This window comes from Sinohyriopsis cumingii, chromosome 17 (genome assembly GCF_028554795.1).
Source record: "Sinohyriopsis cumingii isolate HCF-2022 chromosome 17, ASM2855479v2, whole genome shotgun sequence".
NCBI lineage: Eukaryota > Metazoa > Mollusca > Bivalvia > Unionida > Unionidae > Sinohyriopsis > Sinohyriopsis cumingii.
The window spans coordinates 16,183,941-16,206,880 of NC_142977.1; the positions used below are offsets into that span (position 1 = coordinate 16,183,941).

General features: G+C 35.8%; 1 protein-coding gene across 4 annotated transcripts in view; it reads left to right on the top strand.

Moving 5' to 3' along the window:
• LOC149777811 (protein GPR107-like) overlaps positions 1–22,940 on the top strand; it is a 103,416-nt gene that overhangs the window by 62,488 nt on the left and 17,988 nt on the right. For 3 of the 4 annotated variants that reach the window (XM_089938873.1, XM_089938871.1, XM_089938872.1), the window contains exons 9-12: positions 12,077–12,150; positions 13,041–13,158; positions 16,525–16,655; positions 18,101–18,164. In XM_089938873.1, the coding sequence (XP_089794999.1) occupies positions 12,077–12,150; positions 13,041–13,158; positions 16,525–16,655; positions 18,101–18,164 (387 nt within the window). Of the gene's footprint in view, positions 1–12,076; positions 12,151–13,040; positions 13,159–16,524; positions 16,656–18,100; positions 18,165–22,940 lie in introns of those variants that run through there. The other variant, XM_089938874.1, reaches the window with a different exon arrangement.

The following is a 22,940-nucleotide window of genomic DNA, read 5'->3' on the forward strand; positions in this document are numbered from 1 at the left end:
GTAGTTGTTCATAATCAATTCGATATCTTTGTATGTTTATTCTTCAGTAACAGCATTTCAGGTGCTCTGAATATGTTGGATGAAACAAATGAAGACCAGTTCAATTTCTCAAGAAATAATAAACATGATGGTTGCAAAGTAAAGAATTTGGTGGTCCATATGACCCAAAACTTTTCAGATATGTCAACTTTTTTTGATTTTAACTGGTTTTGGTCCAGGGGGCAGGTGGAAATTTTCAAGTGCTGCATGTCTTAAGTAATTTTTTATGCCCCTAATGCTAACAGTAAAAACAATATGGTTCGCTAATTTTTAGTGTGGGAGGGGGATATAGTGATGTCTGTGTCGCTCTACCTGTACCATCAAGGTGGTTTCGATAACAACTTTAGTTCACATTGGTCCTTATTTTTCCACAAACTCATATATACCTTGCCTATGATAGAGGCAGAAGCCTGATGATTTTGGGACTGCTGAGTCCAAGGTCAAGGTAACTGGAACTGTAAATGAGATTTACCTTGTTACATGATATGTCAAGTTTCCTGGGTTTAATTTTCAGCTTTCTGCTGATACTGGGGCATAGAGGTGAAAGGTGAAGGTCACCATAGCCAAATTGGTAGCTTTGCTTTGTTTCCTCTTGATAAGTCCAAACACCTCCCTATTGATTCTTGGATCAAGGTCACTGGAGCTAAAATTTAAATTTATTCTGCGTAATAAGTCTACATGTCACAAGTTTGCCACACCCCATTTTTATCAACCTCATTGCATTACACACCAGCAAGGACAACTCTGTTGAGTCTTTGATTGATAAATATCAAGGTCTCTTCAGCTTCAAACTGCAAAATTATGTTAATTTTATATTTGGAATTGCTACAGTTAGTAAGGGGCATAACCCATTCTTTTGATGGCTGTTTTTATGGTCCTTTATAGACGTGAGAGGAATTAATATTTTTGGTTTATCAAAATTTGCATTATTTACTTGCTTTCTAACCATCCTTGACTTTGATCTTATTTAGAATAATTAAATTTGGGTGGTCAAGAAGTAAAAGAATTTCAGTTTTTAGAATAATATTTTTGCTCAACCGAGAGAAAAATGACTGATTTCATGTTTAACTTGTTCCAGCTGCATATGATAAAGACCAAAGATAATTCCTACTTTGCACCCTGAACCTTCATGGTAATCTCAAGATTATTTTTTTTTGAGAGAAGTTCAAGTGAACAAGAAAACTAAAAAGAAAACTGGTACCTGGCTAGACAGTTCAGCAGATGGATTGTGTTAAAGTTTTTGTCCAATAACCATATAAACGACAAAGTATTTATAGAACTTTTCTGTGTTTATATTTTCTCAAAAAAATATGTGCTGTTTTGTTTTTTCTATTCCTTTTGAACAGTTTAAACTCTAATAGCAATGGCACAAGATGACTTGATACACAGAATGGCATTTCCTATCTCCTCCCTCAGTACCAAAAGTTTTATTTACATATTAGGAAAAAGAAAGAGTTACAGTCAGGGATTCTGTTAACAAATGTGGTGGTATATTATACATTATAAGACTTCTACCCCTGGATAACCTAGAGACTTCCATATTTTGTACTTATATGCCCAGATAATAAACACCTGTCATCCCAATCCTTCCAAAATGCAACTTATGTGTAACAAAGCCAGTTAACTTGCACCTGTTAATTGATTTACTGTATCCAAAAGGTAAGCAATGCCAACTTGCATGTTATTTCCAGCCTCATCACCATTACCATGTCTGCCTGGTGTGGACATTGATAAGGGTATCACTAACCCCAAGGTTTTAGTCATTCATTCAGATATATATTTTAGAATATTGTCCATAAGATTGAAGCCAGGCTAGCACCAAGCATGCAGCAGAATCACCACACAAGCATCTTACTAGAGAAGACGGAAGATGGACAAGTCAGGTAACAGGATCTTTTGTGTCCAGAGTACCATTCAGATCTCAGCCTTATGCCAGCCCCAAGCCTCCTGTTTCCCACTCAAAACCGCCCATCCTGCAGACAGTCCACCAGAGGGCACCAGACTCCTGCAAATTCTGATCACATTGGTTCAAACTATTGCCTCATTATGAATTGGTGATCCAAGTCATTTTGGTGGGGCTTCTGATTTTGTTTATCCACCCCACCCCCCCTCATCGTCATCCACTACCTTTCTAAAGGATATGCCATCCAGTTTGGAGAAGGATGAAATTCTTTAGAAGGAGATACAGATACTCATCAACAAACAGGTGGTGGAGATTTATGAATACCACAATCTATGATTCCAAAAGCAAGTTGAGGCTGATTTAAGTTCCCTCACTGAATTCATTCTTCCACTGAGAGACAGCAAGATCTATAAATCTCCATCCAAATGGATGTGTATGCCATCAATCTTGATTTGACAGGTGGCTACTTTCATGTCCCTATTCACCTGGCACCATGAATGTTGATCTGACAGGTGGTTACTTTCATGTCCCTGTTCACCTGGCATCATGAATGTTTCTGACAGCTGGCTACTTTCATGTCCCTATTCACCTGGCATCATGAATGTTTCTGACAGCTGGCTACTTTCATGTCCCTATTCACCTGGCATCATGAATGTTTCTGACAGCTGGCTACTTTCATGTCCCTATTCACCTGGCATCATGAATATTGATCTGACAGGTGGCTACTTTCATGTCCCTATTCACCTGGCATCATGAATGTTTCTGACAGCTGGCTGCTTTCATGTCCCTATTCACCAGGCATCATGAATGTTTCTGACAGCTGGCTACTTTCATGTCCCTATTCACCTGGCATCATGAATGTTTCTGACAGCTTGTTACTTTCATGTCCCTATTCACCTGGCATCATGAATGTTTCTTACAGCTTGTTACTTTCATGTCCCTATTCACCTGGCATCATGAATGTTTCTTACAGCTTGTTACTTTCATGTCCCTATTCACCTGGCATGATGAATGTTTCTTCAGTTTGCTTACTGTGACATAGTTTACCAATTTTCAGTTTAAATATTAACTTCTAGGTGTATACCGAATTATGGATTGCATCATCACCCTGTTCTGTTTGACTCTCTCTATGGGAATGGTGGTATATCTTGGCAATCTTCTCCAAAAACAACATTCTGTTCTCAGGGTCAGATGTGATCACATGCCCCTTTTGAATCATCTAAGGTTTCTTGTGAATAGGGTAAAATTCTACCTTCACCCATCACAATGTATTGATCTTCAGGGTATGGAGTTTATAACCCATTTCAGTCTTGTACATCTCCTTCTTGTCTTTGTCATAAGTATTGTTGAACTTGCACAGTCATTTCCAGCAGAATAGGGATTTCATTTAGAGTTTTCGCAATTCTTTGAGTTATTCAATGTAGCAGCAGATTGGATCCCAATGGGCTGCCTTTAAATACGCCAGTTACAAATGACTTTGCTACCTCAATGGCGCTCTTTTCCAGTCGATTCTAAAAAAGAGTCATTGTTAGAAATGAGGTATGATCATTCCTATATCAGTGGTACAACCACACCTGGCTCAAGACAGGAATTCCTCTGGAGAATCCCCAATTGAAAGAGAAAGTAGGTACGGATGTCAGTATATACTGCTGGGGAGCCCACTTGTGGCTGGACTTCGAATTATACTGCTGGGGAGCCCACTTGTGACTGGACTTTGAATATGGTCAACAGCAAATAGGGATTGGGGGAACTGAATCTTCACATCAACCTCAATATAAAAGTTATCATAAATGCCTTTCAGTTCTGGATTGACTGACTATGTGAGAAGTCAGTCATGATTATGTCAGGCAACTCCATAGTGGCAACTTGACTCTGCAAACAGGAAGGTACCAAATTGTCTGACCTATGCATGCTGGTTTGGTAGTGTCTATATCAGTGTTGCCAACTTAAGATCAAAATATAAATCGAAACATTCCTGGCAGACCCAGTGTCCTGGCTGACATTCTTCCCAGAAAGGGTCAGATTGTCCATACTGAATCATATTTGTACACTTTGGGGGTGTCCCATGATTGACCTTTGTGGGTGTCCCATGATTGACCTTTTGCAAAAAGGTGAAACCACAAATAGGCCACCATTGTTTCATGGGCTGTGGACTCAAAAGCTTGAGCTGTGGATGCACTGTCAATCAGTTGAGATGGGCTATGGCCAAAGACCCTCACCTGTCTATCAGAACCGCTAGCTGAATTTGATTTGAACTGGCCAAAGTTCTTCACCTGTTTCAAAACTATAATCTGTCCTGGATCTTATCATGGTTTTATTCAGAAAAATTGGAGTCATAGGTCTGGACCTTACTGAAGCTGTTACCATACTAACCTGTTTCCTGATAGCTTTAATCATGGCATGCAGGATGAATGACTTTGCATGACTTTTTCGTCTAACCAAGCTGTCTTCCTTTGAGATCAGATGTTTCGGTGTTCGTTGTGACACAACCAGGCTTGGTAACCAAGAACCAGTATAATTGGAAACTCAGAGTGATCATAAGCGCCCCATCATTTATAGATAAATCAAGAACAGTGGCCCTGCAAGATCCTGTTTGTGCCCTCAAATACACAAAGACACAGTGATCCCATTCAAGAGTGCTCTCAAAACTCACTTATTTCGACTGCAAGAACAAACTTAAAGACCTAATAATGTTTCCTACCTTAAATATTCTCAGCCTGTTTTTTTATGTTTTCTCATTTCATGGTGTATGTTTTTGTAATCGTATCATTATATGTTTTTTATCTTATAGGTGTTGTCTAATGTTGTAAAGCGCTTAGAGCTTCTAAAGATTATGCGCTATACAAAGTTCCTAATTATTATTATTATTATTATTAATTATTATTATTATTATTAATTATTATTATTATTATTATCATTATTATTATTATTATTATTCCAATACCACATGAAGCGCACAAAGACAAGTCATGGCAAGTACAAAGAAGGCTAGAAAGTACAAAATCACCTGCCAAACATCATATTCATGGCTTCAGTGGGTTATACGATTAGGATTTTCTGACATTTCAAAAGATCAGAGTTACCTAATGAGAATTTCACCTGATGAAATTAGAGTGATCTCTGATCCTTGTGTTTGAATGCAACATTTCAACCTGAGAGATCATAGCTGGTGATAGCATCAACCTTCTTGAGTTTTTATCAGCGGGATTTAGCTAATTGCAGAGAAAAAACTTGAACCTGGTGGGTCCCATAGCTGCATTCCAGATGACCATCAGATCCACCAGATGACCACCAGTTCAGATGACCACCAGATCCATTAAATTTTGACAGTGAGAAGATTTCAGTAATCATCTTCTTAAGCAAACATAACCGTATTCTATATTGCTTTAAGTAGGAGATCAGGTTATCATTCACACAGGGAATCCAGTCATTTTTCCCTAGAAGGATACACATTGTATAGGTGGGATTGCCTCCTCCTATTACCTATTCTCCTAATGTTAATGTAATTGTTGAATATATTTCAAGGAGGAAGCACATTTTAAAGTCAATTATGTTTCTTCGATATTACTTACCCGATCACATTACTTGAAAATCCTCCCAACAACCCTGCCATGTGAACATACTCATTGGTATATTGCTCAGCTTAAATGCTAGTGACACCTGGTGATGGGCTGGGGAAGTAATAGGCAGGATGTATTGCCAATTATCTATCTGAGATGGACAGAAAAAATTAATTTTCAACCTTTTAGTAGGGCTGGATTTGGGAGGTAGCAAGCTTAAATCCCTAACATTAATGTGATTGGATTAGTATTCTAGGAGAAACACAATTTATTTTAGAATTTGAACAAAGCCACAATATGCTTAAAAATCTATTGTTGGGGTAAGTACTCGATGTAAATCATCCACTTTTTGGGGGCAATGTAGGATGCACTGATAAATATATAGATAAAAAAAGGTTACTAGAAAAAGTAATTTTTACATGAGTTTGCTTTAGATATTTAAACTTGCCCTATTCAACAATTTCTATCAGTGTATAGTGCATAATATTAGATAGGGGATCAAGATCATGGTAAGCAAGGCATTCTGTGAAAAGTCCGATGCAACTTGCAGTAATGCTCATTTCTGTTGGAAGAGTGGATTGTAAATATTATAAGGAAAAGAACAACAATGACAAATAGCTACAGTATTATAATACTATGGAAAAGTCAGCATAAATCTGTATAAGCAAAATGCTCTGTGAAAAAGAAAAGATCACAATGTTATTTTAAGATCTTCATTAAACACTTTTGTTGGAAATGAAACTGTTGATTGGCATTTAATCACTAGGTTTCTTCTTTTAATACAAAAATTGATAATGAATCAAAGACAAAGGGGACTTGATGGTGGTATTGTTGATGGTTCAGTAACAATTAGGTTAACAATCAGCTTTATAAAAACCTGATAGCATTCAGAAATAAGCGACAATCAGTTCAGTGATTGACTATTGACACAATTGAAATGAACATTCACAATTGAAACTTTTAATGTCATTATTCATATACGAGAAGATGAAGTGACAAGACATTGTGTTCATATACAGCAAGACACACTTATAAGACACATTATTCATGTACAGAAAGATGCAGTGTTAAGACACTAAATTCATGTAATGAAAGACACAGTGATGAGACACTAAATTCATGTAATGAAAGACAGTGATGAGACACTAAATTCATGTACTGAAAGACACAGTGATGAGACACTAAATTCATGTAATGAAAGACACAGTGATGAGACACTAAATTCATGTAATGAAAGACACAGTGATGAGACAATAAATTCATGCAGTGAAAGACACAGTGATGAGACACTAAATTCATGTAATGAAAGACACAGTGATGAGACACTAAATTCATGTAATGAAAGACACAGTGATGAGACACATTTTCCTTCAAGAATACAACACATTTTGCTCAAGTGATAAGACATTTTTTACTTCAAGGATACAACACATTTTGCTCAAGTGATAAGACATTTTTTACTTCAAGAATACAACACATTTTGCTCAAGTGATAAGACATTTTTTCCTTCAAGAATACAACACATTTTGCTCAAGTGATAAGACATTTTTTACTTCAAGAATACAACACATCATGCTCAAGTGATAAGACATTTTTTCCTTCAAGAATACAACACATTTTGCTCAAGTGATAAGACATTTTTTCCTTCAAGAATACAACACATTTTGCTCAAGTGATAAGACATTTTTTCCTTCAAGAATACAACACATCATGCTCAAGTGATAAGACATTTTTTACTTCAAGAATACAACACATCATGCTCAAGTGATAAGACATTTTTTCCTTCAAGAATACAACACATTTTGCTCAAGTGATAAGACATTTTTTCCTTCAAGAATACAACACATTTTGCTCAAGTGATAAGACATTTTTTCCTTCAAGAATACAACACATTTTGCTCAAGTGATAAGACATTTTTTACTTCAAGAATACAACACATTTTGCTCAAGTGATAAGACATTTTTTACTTCAAGAATACAATACATCATGCTCAAGTGATAAGACATTTTTTACTTCAAGAATACAATACATCATGCTCAAGTGATAAGACATTTTTTACTTCAAGAATACAACACATCATGCTCAAGTGATAAGACATTTTTTACTTCAAGAATACAACACATCATGCTCAAGTGATAAGACATTTTTTACTTCAAGCATACAACACATCATGCTCAAGTGATAAGACATTTTTTACTTCAAGCATACAATACATCATGCTCAAGTGATAAGACATTTTTTACTTCAAGCATACAATACATCATGCTCACTTATTGAATCAACCTCTTATTTATTGTGACACTAATAATAACTTTGTAGTACTTCAAGACAATACTGAAAGGACTTCAAAATTCATGATTAAGAGTCCTACAAGGCAAAATAATTGGATTGTTTAAAAAATTTGCTGTACAAAAGAAACAGTCCCAAGGCCTATAATAGACGTCTAATACTGTTGATTATTTTGTTTATTAATAATTTAGTCTTGTAAGAGACTGACTGTAATCAAGCGTTTTGTTTATTAATAATTTCATGTTGGATACAGATGTCTTGTAAGAGACTGTAATCAAGCAGCAAGTGAAAGTCTTAGAATTGTACTATCCATAAAATAATTATTGAATATAGTACATGTTATGCAACTGGGCATGGTGTAGTTGCTGTAACAGATTACAGTGTCTCATGGTAGTTATCAACCAGTCTCTCTAAACATGTCAGTGGTTGTTGTTGTTGTGGGGTTTAACGCCATTTTTCAGCACACGATAAACTATACATGGTGGCCAGTATTAATGGTGGAGGAAGAACCCAGGAAAACCCCAGAAAGAACTACGGACCCATGAGAAGCTACTGGCAAGCTTTCTCACATACCCACATTGGCTGAATCCGAGACTTGAACCAGCACAGACAGAGGTGAGATGGCAATGATCCGTAATGGAGACCACTTGGCCACTCGGGGGCCCCATGTCAGTGGTAAACATATCAGTGGTAAACATGTAATTTCAAGTTGGTGTGGAATATGGTAGCCAGGTCATAGCTGCTTGATTTACATTATTAGCAATTTTTCACCTAACAGAATAATTGGGAAATGAGCATGCTTGGGAGTCGACAGACTGCATCACCATGCTGATTATTACAGCAGCTCATCATTGCCCAACTGCCTTATAGCATTTTGCAAACTTTTTTGTTGTTGCAACGGGACTCCTTTATCAAGTTGACCCTCCAATCACTGCTTTTTGGTTCATCACTGCTGTAGAGAGAATGTGTGGAAGCAAGCAACACAAGAACTTCCCCTTAAACTCTCCATATCCCTTCTGCATTTTCCACATTTCAGTTTCAATACCATAATGGAGAACTGATCCTAGATGGCTTAATCCAAATCAGTAGCAGCAGTCTTGACTGCAACACAATCTCAGAGGGCATCAGACTCCTCAATCTTTGAGGCAATATAATAAAGTGGAAAGAAAATCAAGTTATCCTTCCCCAGCCCTTCCAACACTTGCTGATGACTTGATATGCTGACCACCTCCCAGTTTAAGTGCCAGAGGTCTACATTTTTGGCAATATTGGATCAAAATTTCCTGCATAAAAAGTGGGTAATCCCAAGTTGTTTTGGAGAGCTTCAGTTTTTGTTGATTGAATCCCTTCCCTGTTATGTTCAGGATCCATAACTGAGATTCTAGCAAATCCTGGGAAAGTAGACATTTTACATAAGGAGCCGAATTCTTTACTCTGCATGCAGACAGTAAAGAGAATTCATAAACCAAACAAACTGGGGTTTTATTCAAGGTTTTTTATGATGCTGAAAGCCACCATTAAACTCAGAACCACCACTCTGGTGGCATAGTGGTTAGAGCATCCGCATTGGAGGTGGGAGGTCGCGGGTTTGAACCCCAGCCAATTTATACCAGAGACTTGTAAAAATGGTACAAGCAGTTGTTTTGCTTGGTGTTCAGCAATAAGAGGTTAGCGTTAGGACTGCTTCACCATAGTCGGTGATGGATAGAGTTGAGAGAAGGCTACAATGAATATCAGTCCTTTGGGAGGAGACAAAGTCACCAAACCTATGTCTCCTTATGTGGGAATTTCTGTGCTAGTTCTCCTAGCATGAGTGTATGGCCCATGTGTATTCCTTGCAGACTATGTGGTCTTGTTGATTCATTGTTGTAAAGGGGCCAGACTCTTCTTTCCACATGGTCTCTTTATCTGTTTATCTTTCACTGGATCTGCACACTTTAGGAGCATCCAGTGATCTTTTTGCAGTGATGAGGAACCACACACTGTCCACCTTTTCAGTCCAGTATCCAAAGACTTGGGTCATAGACACTCTGGGACACTCCGGGAGTCAGTTCAGATGGATTTGGGTCTATGCCTTTTCTCCCCCACTCTTCTGATCCCACTAATAATTCAAATAATAATGGACCAGACCTGCAGAGTGGTTCATATCATCTCTCTTAGATGGGACAAGTCCTGGGTGAGCAGTCTGTTTGACCTAGGGATATATGTCCTCAGGAAAATCCCACTAAAGCCTAGGGATATATGTACTCAGGAAAATCCCACTAAGGCCTAGCAATATATGTTCTCAGGAAAATCCCACTAAAGCCTAGGGATATATGTCCTCAGGAAAATCCCACTAAGGCCTAGGGATATATGTCCTCAGGAAAATCCCACTAAGGCCCAGGGATATATGTCCTCAGAAAAATCCCACTGAGACCTTGGCTGCTTAAACAAACCCAGTCAGTGTTTCATCCATGCCTTGCTCCTGCTAGGAGGGACCTGTATTGAATGAAATTTGGACAGTCAGTTGTGGAGAGAATCTTTTGAGCTAGAAGGGTCCTGCATTAAAGTCTTATAAGGGAGACTTGTTTTCATGGATTGGTGCTGATGCAACAACATTCTCCTTGAATGCCTTGATCTGGCTAACTTTCTTTGTGTTTTGTTTTAGGAGAAAAGGTTAGTTACTCTTACTTTCAAGAACTACAGGTTCATCATTTATGACACATTCAGGTATCATGGTGGAGGAGATATAGGCCCCTACAAAGAGTTTCAGACTTGATAGCCAACTTTTGTCTTGATTAGGCCCAGATCACACACAAGGTTTCCCAAAGTGGAATTTGACATTATTTTTAGCTCAGACATTAGTTTGAGCCTTTACCAGAACACTACTGAAGCTACTATTTTGCAGAACATGCTTTTTGATATCTTTGTGTTCAGCATGGTTGCTTACCCTTTTGATGGACCCAAATTATTGGCAGATCAGATTGTTTCTTGGCCCTAATGAAAGAACCAGGTTTCATAGCCAGAACTTTGTGGGCAAGCAGAAGGTGGTCATCAGCTCTCTATCAGTTTGGAGTAGACTGTGTGAGTCTCCTGTGAGTCTCCTGTTAAAACACAAATATACTGAAATTTGATATGAGACAATATTGAAGCCTCATGTTAAAACACAAATATACTGAAGTTTGATATGAGACAATATTGAAGCCGTCAGCTACGTGGCAGTCAACCTTTTTGAGTTTCTGTCAGATTTAGCATCACAAAGATAAGAATTTAATTCAGTGGGTCCAGTTGCAGCAGCTAAGATGAGCAGCAGACCCATGTGCAAATGGCCTCCTCACAGGTATTGCCTCCTCACAGGTATGGGTTTAGTGCTTTTCTGGATTCACCTGAATCTTTTCTTGTTAAGAAACTGTAATTTGTTTTTCATTGTATTGACATAACATGTTATGCCACCATCGAGACCACTCCAGTGGCCTAAGTGTTTAGAGCCTCTGCCTCAGATGGTTTGAACCCCAGCCACATCACACCAAAGACTTATAAAAATGGTACTAGCTGCTGCCTTGCATGGCGCTCAGCATTAAGAGGTTAAGACTGATGTCAGGATAAAGTGACCAGGGGGGACACGATGTTCGATGTTTGCGGCTTGATGCCCCAATGCTAGATATCACTATAAAGTGTCACACTGCAGACATTGTAGCCATGTGACTAAGATTGTTATAGCTATATTAAAAGTCTAAAAACAAACACACATTCTACCACTGGTGATGTTAGGAGAGTGGTTTATCCTTCGTGTAGGGACTCTAGCCAAATTTCGTTTGAAGGATATCCATGGTAGTGGTTGGATGTTAATGCACTTCCTTCTCATGTTACCAATTCTAAAGTTAATGTGATTGGGAAATGATTAAGCAGAGAAAATATGTTTCTCCAAAAATACTTACCCAATTACATTTCTGTTAAGTCCTTTCACACCACCCTGCAGTGTGACCATCATCATTGATGTTTCACTCAAGTGTAAATTGGCAAACATTTAGGATAATGGTAGCAACTAGTATTGGAAAGCGGAGTTAATTCTTGGAAGAGTATATTCCCTTTGACTTTCTAGGAGGGCTGGATTCAAGAGGTAGTGGAGTTTATTTCCTAATGATAATATAATTAGGTAAGTATTTTTGGAGAAAAAGTTTGCAAAACAATTTAGGCAGTTCTCTTCATCAAGCAAAGGAGGTTGTGGATTTTGCTTATTTTTCAGATTATTTGTATATGAATAAAATTTCTTTTTCCAATAATCTTGCTATAATTTTTTCAACAGGTGAACATGTATTATATTGGAAAGGAAGGCCTACATAAGGAAGCTTGGACAGTCCTGTACTACATTGCAACCTTGTAAGTGCTTTTGTTCTTAGTTTACTGATGTTTTCCTAATTTTAACCAATTTTGTCTAGAAAATAACACTGAGAAGGCATCTTCCAGTTCTCTGTTCTAAAATTTTCCCCTATTAACTCAGGTTTAATAGTAGGTTCTAAACCTGAGACCAGTCCTGGCACAGACAGTGTATCCTCTCCTCAGTAGGCACTTTTCCGATGACCATTATTGTCATCATCACCAATTATGTTAATGTTTTTTGTCAAAGCCTTTAAATACATTTAAACCTGTGTGGCAGCCACCTGCATATTGTGACCATCAGCTTGTAAAGGCCACCTGTTCAATGCAACCAGTGACCACTACTTCATGGTCAAGTAGACCTACACACACTGCATATAGATGGTTGTTGGTTCTTTCTGGGGGCTTTCCTGGGTTCTTCCTCCACCATTAATACTGGCCGCCATGTATAGCCTATCGTGTGCTGAAAAATGGCATTAAACCCTACAACAACAACAACAACAACATACTGTATATAGTGACTGATGATTATTAGGGGGTGAATATCTACTTTATTCCTTATCAGAGACAAACTCAGGAATGCTGTATTTTTGGTATTTTTTTGCAATAAAAAATGTGCCATTTCTTTTTTATAGTCTGCCTATTCATAGAATTTTCTGTATGATGCATCACAGTCCATAAGGCCAGGTCAGGTTTATAACGTCATGGTCCTGTGTTCAGCCTGTGTTGTATGGTGACCATCAACATTTGCCATTCTCATATTTTCAAACATAACTGCACAAGTTTCAACCAAATTTAGCTGAGAGCTTTCTGCCATGAAGTTTCAAATTTATACATATGATGCCCATTAATTATCAAATTTTGTTGATTGTTTGCATGTGTTTGCCTTCCAGGTTTCAAAGAACCCTGTTTTTCATCACCATACTACTGTTAGGCATTGGCATTGGGTTCATTAAGCATGTTCTATCCTGCAAGGAGAAGATATTGTTTGCCATTGTCATACCTATACAAGTAAGTGGTTCATATTACTTCTTGTACGTGTAAAATAGCTTCACATGATTGGCCATGGAATAAATTTTTAATACTAGAGGTGTGGATACATTATCCCACAGTATCTTCATCATTATTAGCAAAGGTCTCAAGAAAGTATGTCATATGGTATGTCTTGTTGAAACTCAGTTTCATGCAGAAAAACTATGCCATTTAGGTCTGAGATTAAGTTCAAAGGTCACAGTTCTTCTGAGCAGCTGTACCAAGGGAATTAACTCTGTGTGGACGCCTGATGATGATGATGATGATGATGAGGACACCTGATTAGAATTCTCAGAGTAAGTAGTTTAATGGAAAATTATCCATTCATAGTCCACTCTTATTTGCTTTTTTATATAATTATTTGGGTTTTGCAATTTGTCTTCATCTGTAAAAAGATTGAAAACATTTAGTTTTGCTGAATTTCCACTCACTGTTGGAGGATGCGTGGGTGTGAAAAGAAATGGATTAAGAGACCTGAGAAATATTTTTAATGCAAATACTTTATGTACACAGTTTCTCCTTCCTTTCATGAGAAACATATATACATGTTGAGGAATGCATTGTAATGGCTGACAGTTGGTGGATTTTCATTTGTCATGGTGCAAGCAGGTGTTTGGACTTTGCCAATTAGTGCTACTTGGGCATGGAGAATCTTGCCTGGAAAAGTCCTTGACAAATGGTGAAGTTGGGCTAGTTATGGAATAAATCTTTCTTGAAAAGAGATTTGCCAAAGATGTATGTAACAGTGTTGGATGGGGGTCATCAGGCAAGATCTTATTATAAGTTACAGGAGACCTACTTTGTGTGTTTGTGTGTGTGCGAAAAAGCAAAGTCAAGCAACCTGTAGGAATTCTTGGAGGCACAATTGGACCTTGCGATGTCAGAGTTGAGAGTAACAAGGAAATTATCAAAGATGTTGATTACTGCATAATACAACTGAAAGCAAATTTCAACATACCCAGGATACCATAGCTTGCAAGCAAATGCTTTATCACAGGCTTATGCTTCATCAGTTGTTCATTACCTTAGATGCTTTTACACTTTATTCTAATTTTGTGAGAAAATTTATTAATATAACTTACTTTGATTTGTGGGGCACCACATTTTGTGAGAAATTGTAATAGTTTAACTGACTTTATTTTGTGAGGTACCAAATTTTGTGGGGTACCAAATTTAGTGAGAAATTCCAATAGTATAACTTTTTTTTAATTTGTATGGTAGCAAATTTTGTGGATTTCAATGGTAGATGCAGGCAATAAATTTAAATACCCAATGTAAAATATCTTTGCAATATATGCCTGTCATACACATCTTCACACATTTTTTGTATGGAAGTGAGCAATATTTTGGCAAACTTTGAATATTGATGCTCTCACATATTTTATAGCTTATATCAAACAAAATTCCTTGCTGAAATGATTGGTTGAGGTTCTACAGTTTGCAAAGCTTTTCTATCTTAGAAACATGGCATAATTAACTGTGAATATGTTATGGCATAATTAACTGTGAATATGTTATGGCATAATTAACTGTGAATATGTTATGGCATAATTAACTGTGAATATGTTATGGCATAATTAACTGTGAATATGTTACTGTATTGATACTCTTAGTGCATTCAATGCCTTCAGTCAACAAAAGATAGGTAAAAATTATGTTTGTCTTTGACAATATACATGATCTTGGGTGTTGGGTGGTAAAAATTATGTTTGTCTTTGACAATATACATGATCTTGGGTGTTGGGTGGTACAGATTATGTTTGTCTTTGACAATAGACATGATCTTGGGTGTTGGGTGGTACAAATTATGTTTGTCTTTGACAATAGACATGATCTTGGGTGTTGAGTGGTAAAAATTGTTTGTCTTTGACAATAGACATGATCTTGGATGTTGGGTGGTAAAAATTGTTTGTCTTTGACAATAGACATGATCTTGGGTGTTGGGTGGTAAAAATTGTTTGTCTTTGACAATAGACATGATCTTGGGTGTTGGGTGGTAAAAATTATGTTTGTCTTTAACAATAGACGTGATCTTTGGTGTTGGGTGGTAAAAATTATGTTTGTCTTTGATAATAGACATGATCTTGGGTGTTGGGTGGTAAAAATTATGTTTGTCTTTGACAATAGACATGATCTTGGGTGTTGGTTGGTGTCAGGATGGCAGTAAAGATAGAGAGAGTACTTTCTCATGGAGACAAGTGATAAAGATTGGGAATAGACCACACCACAGTTGGGTTAAATTAGATAATGCCTATGCAGCGTTATTTGTCAGGGAAAATTTCAGGCTCTACCTCCTTTTGTCAAAATATGGGTGGTTGATGTTCTTTGTCTCCCACTGTTACATGGACCCACTTACTGTGAAGGTATTCATGTTGCATACATCTTGTATTCATCAGGTATGTCAAAAATAGACCATGTATTGAGAAAAAACTCAGAGCTTGAATGGAGATTTCACCTGGATATTTTTGGATTTTTGTTACTTTGCTCATGTTGATGTAAGTGATTACTGAAGCACAGAACAATGGAACAGAACAAAGTGTCAACAGGAAACATGCAGGTGGTTGTTGACCTTGAATCCTTGTAATTTTCAGTTTAATGGGGTTTATGTTAATAATTATATTGGTGAAAACTTGAAGTTAATTTTAATGGATGCAACTTGCATGGATTTTTATGGATATTTGCTTTTTATTGGTGTTCGTAAGTACAGAAGCTTTTTTAAAAATAATTTGGCTACTCACAGGATGATTGAGCGTAAATGCATTGTCATATTCCTATTATAATACTGGATGGCATATTTCAGTTCTTTTTCTCACTATTTTCTAAATCACAGATTGGGATTTTCAGATTGTTCTAAAAAATAATGATCTTGAATGAAAAGATACCAAAAGCATAGTATTTTTTCACATTTTGTCTTTAATTATTTAATGGGTCTCTTTTCCCCACAGCATGTTTAAACTTAATCCAAGTAAAAGACAAAATTTATTGCAAAGATGATACAAGAGTGAGGGTTAAAATTTGCTTTTCATTAATGAAATGTGTTGATAGTTTATCTTCTGGTTGAATTACTCCTTTAGATTTAATCTTGACTCTCACCTCACGTCCATCTTTGTTTAGTGTTGCTGAAAGTGTACTTGCAGTGTTTGAGATAAATGGTAAATTACATGGAGCTTAACTGTACTCCTCCAAATTCTGGAAGCTGCCGTATGATTATTAGACACCACATCTTGAGTTAGTCTGAATTAAGTCATTTAAAAAGGTAACATCAGCTAAGAAAATTTCAGTGGTCCAAAATACAGATGTGAATTAAGAGAAAAAAAAAATGTTTTTCAATTCTTTTCTGACCAGGTGCTGGATTCCTTAGCCTTGGTTTTAGTGGAGGACAGTGAAGAAGGACAATCGTATTATGAAATGTGGAGTTTGATTGCTCTCTTGGTGGACTTCTTTTGTTGGACAGCCATTCTCTGTCCTCTAGTGTGGTGAGTTTTCCATTTCATGGGAATAATTATTGGAAATTCAGTTTGTTATCTCTGAAACAAGGGTGCTGCATTCTTTAGTTAAAATATATTGTCCCATTAAAAATTATTCAATTCCTTCTTGCTATATTTTTCATCAGTGTGTGGACCAAGCACCATATTAAAGAAGGCAGAGTTTATACACACTTTAATTTTGACAAAATTAGTCAAAGTTCCAGATTTATTTAACCCAGGTCCCTTACATGGTTTGTTTTCATTCCACCAAAACAGTTTTGTACTAATCAGAATTATAAAAGTAACCATTACTAGAATTTATGAATGAACCACATTGTTTCCATTTTATTTAATGAAATGTTTTAACAGTTGTTCACTTTATATATATATATATATATATATATATATATATATATATATATATATATATATATATACATATATATATAATGTTACGAGTCTATGTTCTTCAATAAGTAACAGAAAAGAGTGAAGTCAACAAGCTTTGTAAAACTTAACAAATAATTTATGAATACAAAGTGAAAAATGAGAAAAAGGAACTTACAGTATTGTGAATTAAACCCAAAAATAATCCAAGAATTAAAGAAGTAAGTCCTAGTAATAAAAGTCCTGAATAAAACTCAGTTCAAGTCCTGAATAGGTTTAAAACGGAAGTTGATGATGTGTCTGTTATGGCCTGCAAAGTGCTGATGTGTCAACAGTCTCTTGTTGAATCACAGAAATGTTATTCCAGGTTTGAATTCAGTTTAAATTCCAGTGAATGCCTTTATCCAATAATTTTGTCCGAGCTCTTTTATATTTCCAGAGAAAATAATCACTTGAATTCAATAATTTGAAGAAAATAAAATTCAACCCAAACTGGTCACAACATAACACAACTTAGAGTGCTAGATGTTAAAGCACAACTAGTAAAATCCTTCCAGTCACAAGATATTATAGTTCTCTGCTTGACCACAGTTCACAATTAGCATCTTCTTTAAACAACCATTACCTAATGGAAAATAACCTTCTAGAATGATCTAATGAGCCTTGTTTATTTGCAACACAATAGCCTACAAAATTCACTTAGGAATCTATAAAAGCCTAACCCTCATCAGCATATTTAGTCCTTCTTGTTTTCCTGAATAATAAGCTCATACACATAGAGAATAATGAAGCTGTTGTTAGTTGCTTACAGAAATGAAATTTTAATTTTTTTTTTAAAGAAGTCAGTCAGGTCAAGCAGAAATGAACTCATTTAGGACAAGGTCAAGTCCAGCAAAAAATGTTGCATTACAATAACATGGAATAAAATTTTTTTTTAACTAACAAACAAACAAATTAAATATACATAACTATTATGTATTATTATGTGTATATATATATATATATATATATATATATATATATATATATATATATATATATATATATATATATATATATTCACCCAGGTCAGTACGAGTCTGTAAACAGGATTCCAGCACAACAAAGATATTTAGACAGTTTTGCCTTATGGTAAGTATATGTATACATCTGGAAATATTTTTCTTTGCACCATGAAATTTGCCAAATTTATCAATTTGGAGCTACTTTTCAGCTAAATGAGCCATTTTATGCCATGATGCAGGGACTTAAAGATATGTGCATTATTATATTAGCCCAATTTTTAATCTATATAAACATGACAATAAAACAGTTTTTACATGTTTTTATTACATTTCAAAGCACAAGAATAATTATTATTAAATATAAAAATACCGTCATATATACGTGAAGTTCAGTGTATGGCATATGAAAAGCAAATATGAAAAAGAATGTTTCTTTATAACTGATGATACAAAATACTGCTTTGTCTTTATGAACAATGTCACTGACACTTCATCAATATCTGTCTCATTTTTTTCCCAAGACCATTTCTTAAATGCCTTCCGGAAATCAGTAATCTCAACAATGGGCACATCAATAGAAATTCTCATTAACTTTTTCAGAGTAGATATACTTATAGAATTTCTTAAGTTTATTTGATTAGACTCTGGTGACTGAACCACCTCTCACAGTCTGCCTCAGATGCAGCTGGATATAAATCTTTACTTTTCAGAGCTAGATTAGCCATATTCTTTGTGCTTGATACAGACTTGCTTTATAAAGTACATTTTTAATTTTTCATTGATATAAGTGACTTAGGCCCTTCACTGTCGATGACTGGCATCCTTGTAGTGGCATCCTCTGTTATTCAGTTAAGTTCAGACCACAATTTATCCAAGTAAATAATACCTAAAACATTGAGCACTCCCAATTGTCTCACACTCACAGTTTGCAATAAACATAAATTAACAACATGTGCAAATGACACAATATTTTGATGACCTGTTCAACAATAGAGTATATCCCCCAGTCATTCCTTATTTCCTACTAAATCACAATTATTTGATTCTCATAACCGACTGACAGCTTGCATTTAGCTGCAATCATGTTCAAGTAATGACTTATCATCTACTAACATGATCCACTGACTGCCACAGATAGTGAAAACAGGTATTAAGTGGCCCGAGTTACTCATATCAATGAAAAATAAAAAATTTGCTCTAAAAATATTTGTCACAGCAACTTTTGCTAGTCAGTAAAAAATAGCGCCACTTTCAAAGGCAAATTGTATTAATTGTGAACCTGAACTGCTTTGTTGTAGGTTCACATATGCCAACCCCTAAGAGAGGTATTAAAAAGAGCAGTCTATATATTACATGCCATAATTACAGAAAACTGTATGAGAAACTTACACATTTTTTTTATTTAAGGTACATTTATTTTTCCTACTTGCCAAGATCTGCAGTTAAAATTTTTGTCACAAATCGGCTGTCCACGTAGATAAGTAGTTAGTACAAAAGTATTGACACAGGAGAAATTGATAAATTATTTATGCATAACACTCAATTTAACTAGTCTACATGTCTACAGTAACTTTGGCAAATAGTCGTAAAGTCCACAAATGATGACTGTTGTATTATCCTCGACCTCTCATGGTTTGTTCCTTAATGATGGTCAGGTGCACCATGTTTTTAAGTTTAACAAAATCCCTCTCCTCTAACATTTTTAGTCATATAACATCCAATAGTCACATTGATACAGACTGTTTTTTTTAGTGATATCTGGCTCCATTTATTTTCAATTTAGACTGGTCCGCTACGTATGTAGTATCAAAATAGAATGAATCTATGACAAGTGGCTTCACATTCCTGAATCCCGTCTGTTCTCTTGGAACTGTTTCATGTAAAATTAATGCAAAAATTACCATATTTACACATGTGGTTAATTTTTATTAGTTTCTTTTCATTGTTATTAAATAATAAAGATTTCCCTTATATTTAAATATTTCAGTGAAAAATTTCATTCTTTATATTTGTCCATTTCGTTCATATTTTTCTAACATGGAATAAGAAGTGCATGTTGCAGTAACCAAGTTTTTGTGTTGCCTTTGCCATAAAAAAAATATCTGATTCTGTTTGCTGCTAATAAAAAAAAAGAATCCAGTAAATAAACATGTGAACATCAGCCCTGACCTGAACAGCTAATACTCACTCCACGGCCACAGACTTGAGACAGAAAAGGCATTAGTTAAACTCGGCATCTATATTGACTTCTTTTATTCAAATTGTAGTACATATTTAAATTTTATTTCATCGAGTAATTTTTAATTAGTACTTATTGTCGCTGTCAACGAAAGGTATTGACCTAGTTAAGGTCATCAGGATCTCAAAACAAGCATGTTTAAGTTGCAAGAAAAATGGCGTACAGACCATGGACAGGCATGAAGTTAGGGTTGTCTAGCTTTCAGTATCAGCATTGATTCTTAAATAGGTTGTGTAAGAAAGGAGAGACCTGTCCTCCCTCGTATTATATGACAAATAAATTGTAAGCAACCTTATGAGCACCTGTGATGATGAGTAATGACATGGGCCTCGAACTGTAATCTTTATTCTGTGTCTCAATCGGAACTTGAAATACTTTTTTTTTTAAACAGGTTCCCAGTTCTTCATTTTATTACCCGGGTTATTATTAATGGGTGGATACTGGAGTATCCGGGTACCTGTTGGTATCTTTTAGCATGATACCCATTGAACTTTGTTATCGTCTATAATGAAATAAGTGCTTATGGGCAGTACACCAGGCTATTTCCACATGCACATAAACTGTTTTGACAATAATGAGTGATTTAACACTTGCCCATTTGTGCTGAGAGCATTTGTTGTATCTCAAAAAGTGCAGGATGTCAGTAGGCACTCAGTTAACACAATAAACAGATCAATTAACAATTAAGGAAATGCTGACTCGTGACCAGTTTTTAACTGTCATGATAGTGATCAGCAGTAATTTTCACTGCTTCAGTGGACAAGTGTTGCCATGGCTTTTTGTGATCCAGCAGCAAAATCATTAATTAACCATGGGATAGTAGGTTAGAGTTAATTTTGAGCCCTGCTGTTGCATTGGTTCCTTTTTCTGGGACACATAGTCCCCAGTCCAAGCAAAATGTTCTCTCCTCCATTTAGTAATTGAACGTTCAGAATAAAAAGAACATGATCCCAGTCAGATTCCTTAGTTATATTCAACATACAGAATATTTTTCTCTTTTTCCTTAAACTATTGAGTACACATATGACAGGATGCAAAACAAACTTGGCCTTCATTGGTGTCTTGAACTGTTTTTTGGCAAAACATATCCTTTTTGTGTTTTTTGAGTAATTTTCTACCCATCACTTTCATTATTTCTTTTGTTTGTGTCTCTTTTTGCTAAAATGTAAGGGGTTTTGTGGATTGGGTGTTGAGCAATTTTCTGGGGACAGGAATTAAATCAATACTATCCCCTTTAACTATGTTATCATTCCGTCTCTGTAGGAATAAGATGTATAGTTTTGCTTGCCAATCTAGGGACGAGGATTAGATAGGCATCTCACAATCCTGGTAACGAGTCTTCTTATTTCTCCATGCACCACCAATGAACACTCGTGAACTTAACATGTAAGTCAACAGTAAATTTGTTATATCCTTGTTCTACAGTTGGGTTGATATTCATGATTTGGTTAATTTAAATTTTCATGTCAATGGATGCTTGGATTAAATGACAATGCAACACAATGTGACGAAAGATGGAAGTTTATGAAATGAATTAATACAAATATGTATATCCTCTAGAAATACAGTGTGATTCTTTCAAGCTCTAAACACACGACTCATTCAATTACTTCACACAAACATTCACAAATGGGAAAACAAAAATGTGATTCATATATTCTCATGTAATGAAGACAAGATTCATATAGTCTCATTTAAAGAAAGAAAGATTCATATAATCTCATTTAAAGAAATTAAGATTCATATTATGTCTCATTTAAAGAAAGTAAGATTCATATAGTCTCATTTAAAGAAAGTAAGATTCACATGATCTCATGTAATGAAGGTAACTCAATTGTACTTAATTGAAACACACCATACGTTTCATGTACTCAATTGAAACAACATAAACAATTGAAACAAACATGATCAAATGTAATCAACATAACAATTGTACCAAACATGACTCCTGACTCATAGTCATTTGTACAGTCCGTATGATTAATAACCATGTATGACTTATATAAATACTTGTATAAACTTGCAAATGAAACATTCTGACCTGGTTCATATGTCCATTGTCAAACCACACAGTTCTCCTGAATTCTTGGGTTGGCCCACACTTGTATTGGCCACACACCCCCTTCATGGATCCACCATGCGCACAATTTTACAAATCAGCACTTCCGTCCTTGGATGGCCTTGATGGTCACACCTGCTTCCATCCCCATACAGACATACAGACAGTTAGACAGACAGCCTGATACACCCACACACACACACAGACAGTTAAAACAAAACCAAACTTGTCATAATAACAGGTACGGAATTAAAACACATGCTACTAAATTAAACTCTTAATAGCAACTTGTAACAGTTCAAAAGTTCACAACATTTCAAATCCACTTAGTGGTAAAGGCAAAAATTCACGCTATGACATTAAAACTGAATATGCTTCACATATCAAATAAAATAAAAATGTAACACTTACCCCTATGGCTGTAGAACAAAATGGAGAATGTACATATCTTGACATGATCCCAAAAGAACAATGTGTCAATTTGAAAAGAAACTTGCCTTAAATCTACAGGAGAATGAGTATTAGTAAGGGTAAAATACCCGTGCATACCGTACTTTTGTGTCTCTCGCCGCAAGTGATCTATGATGAGATACATGCTAGTTCAG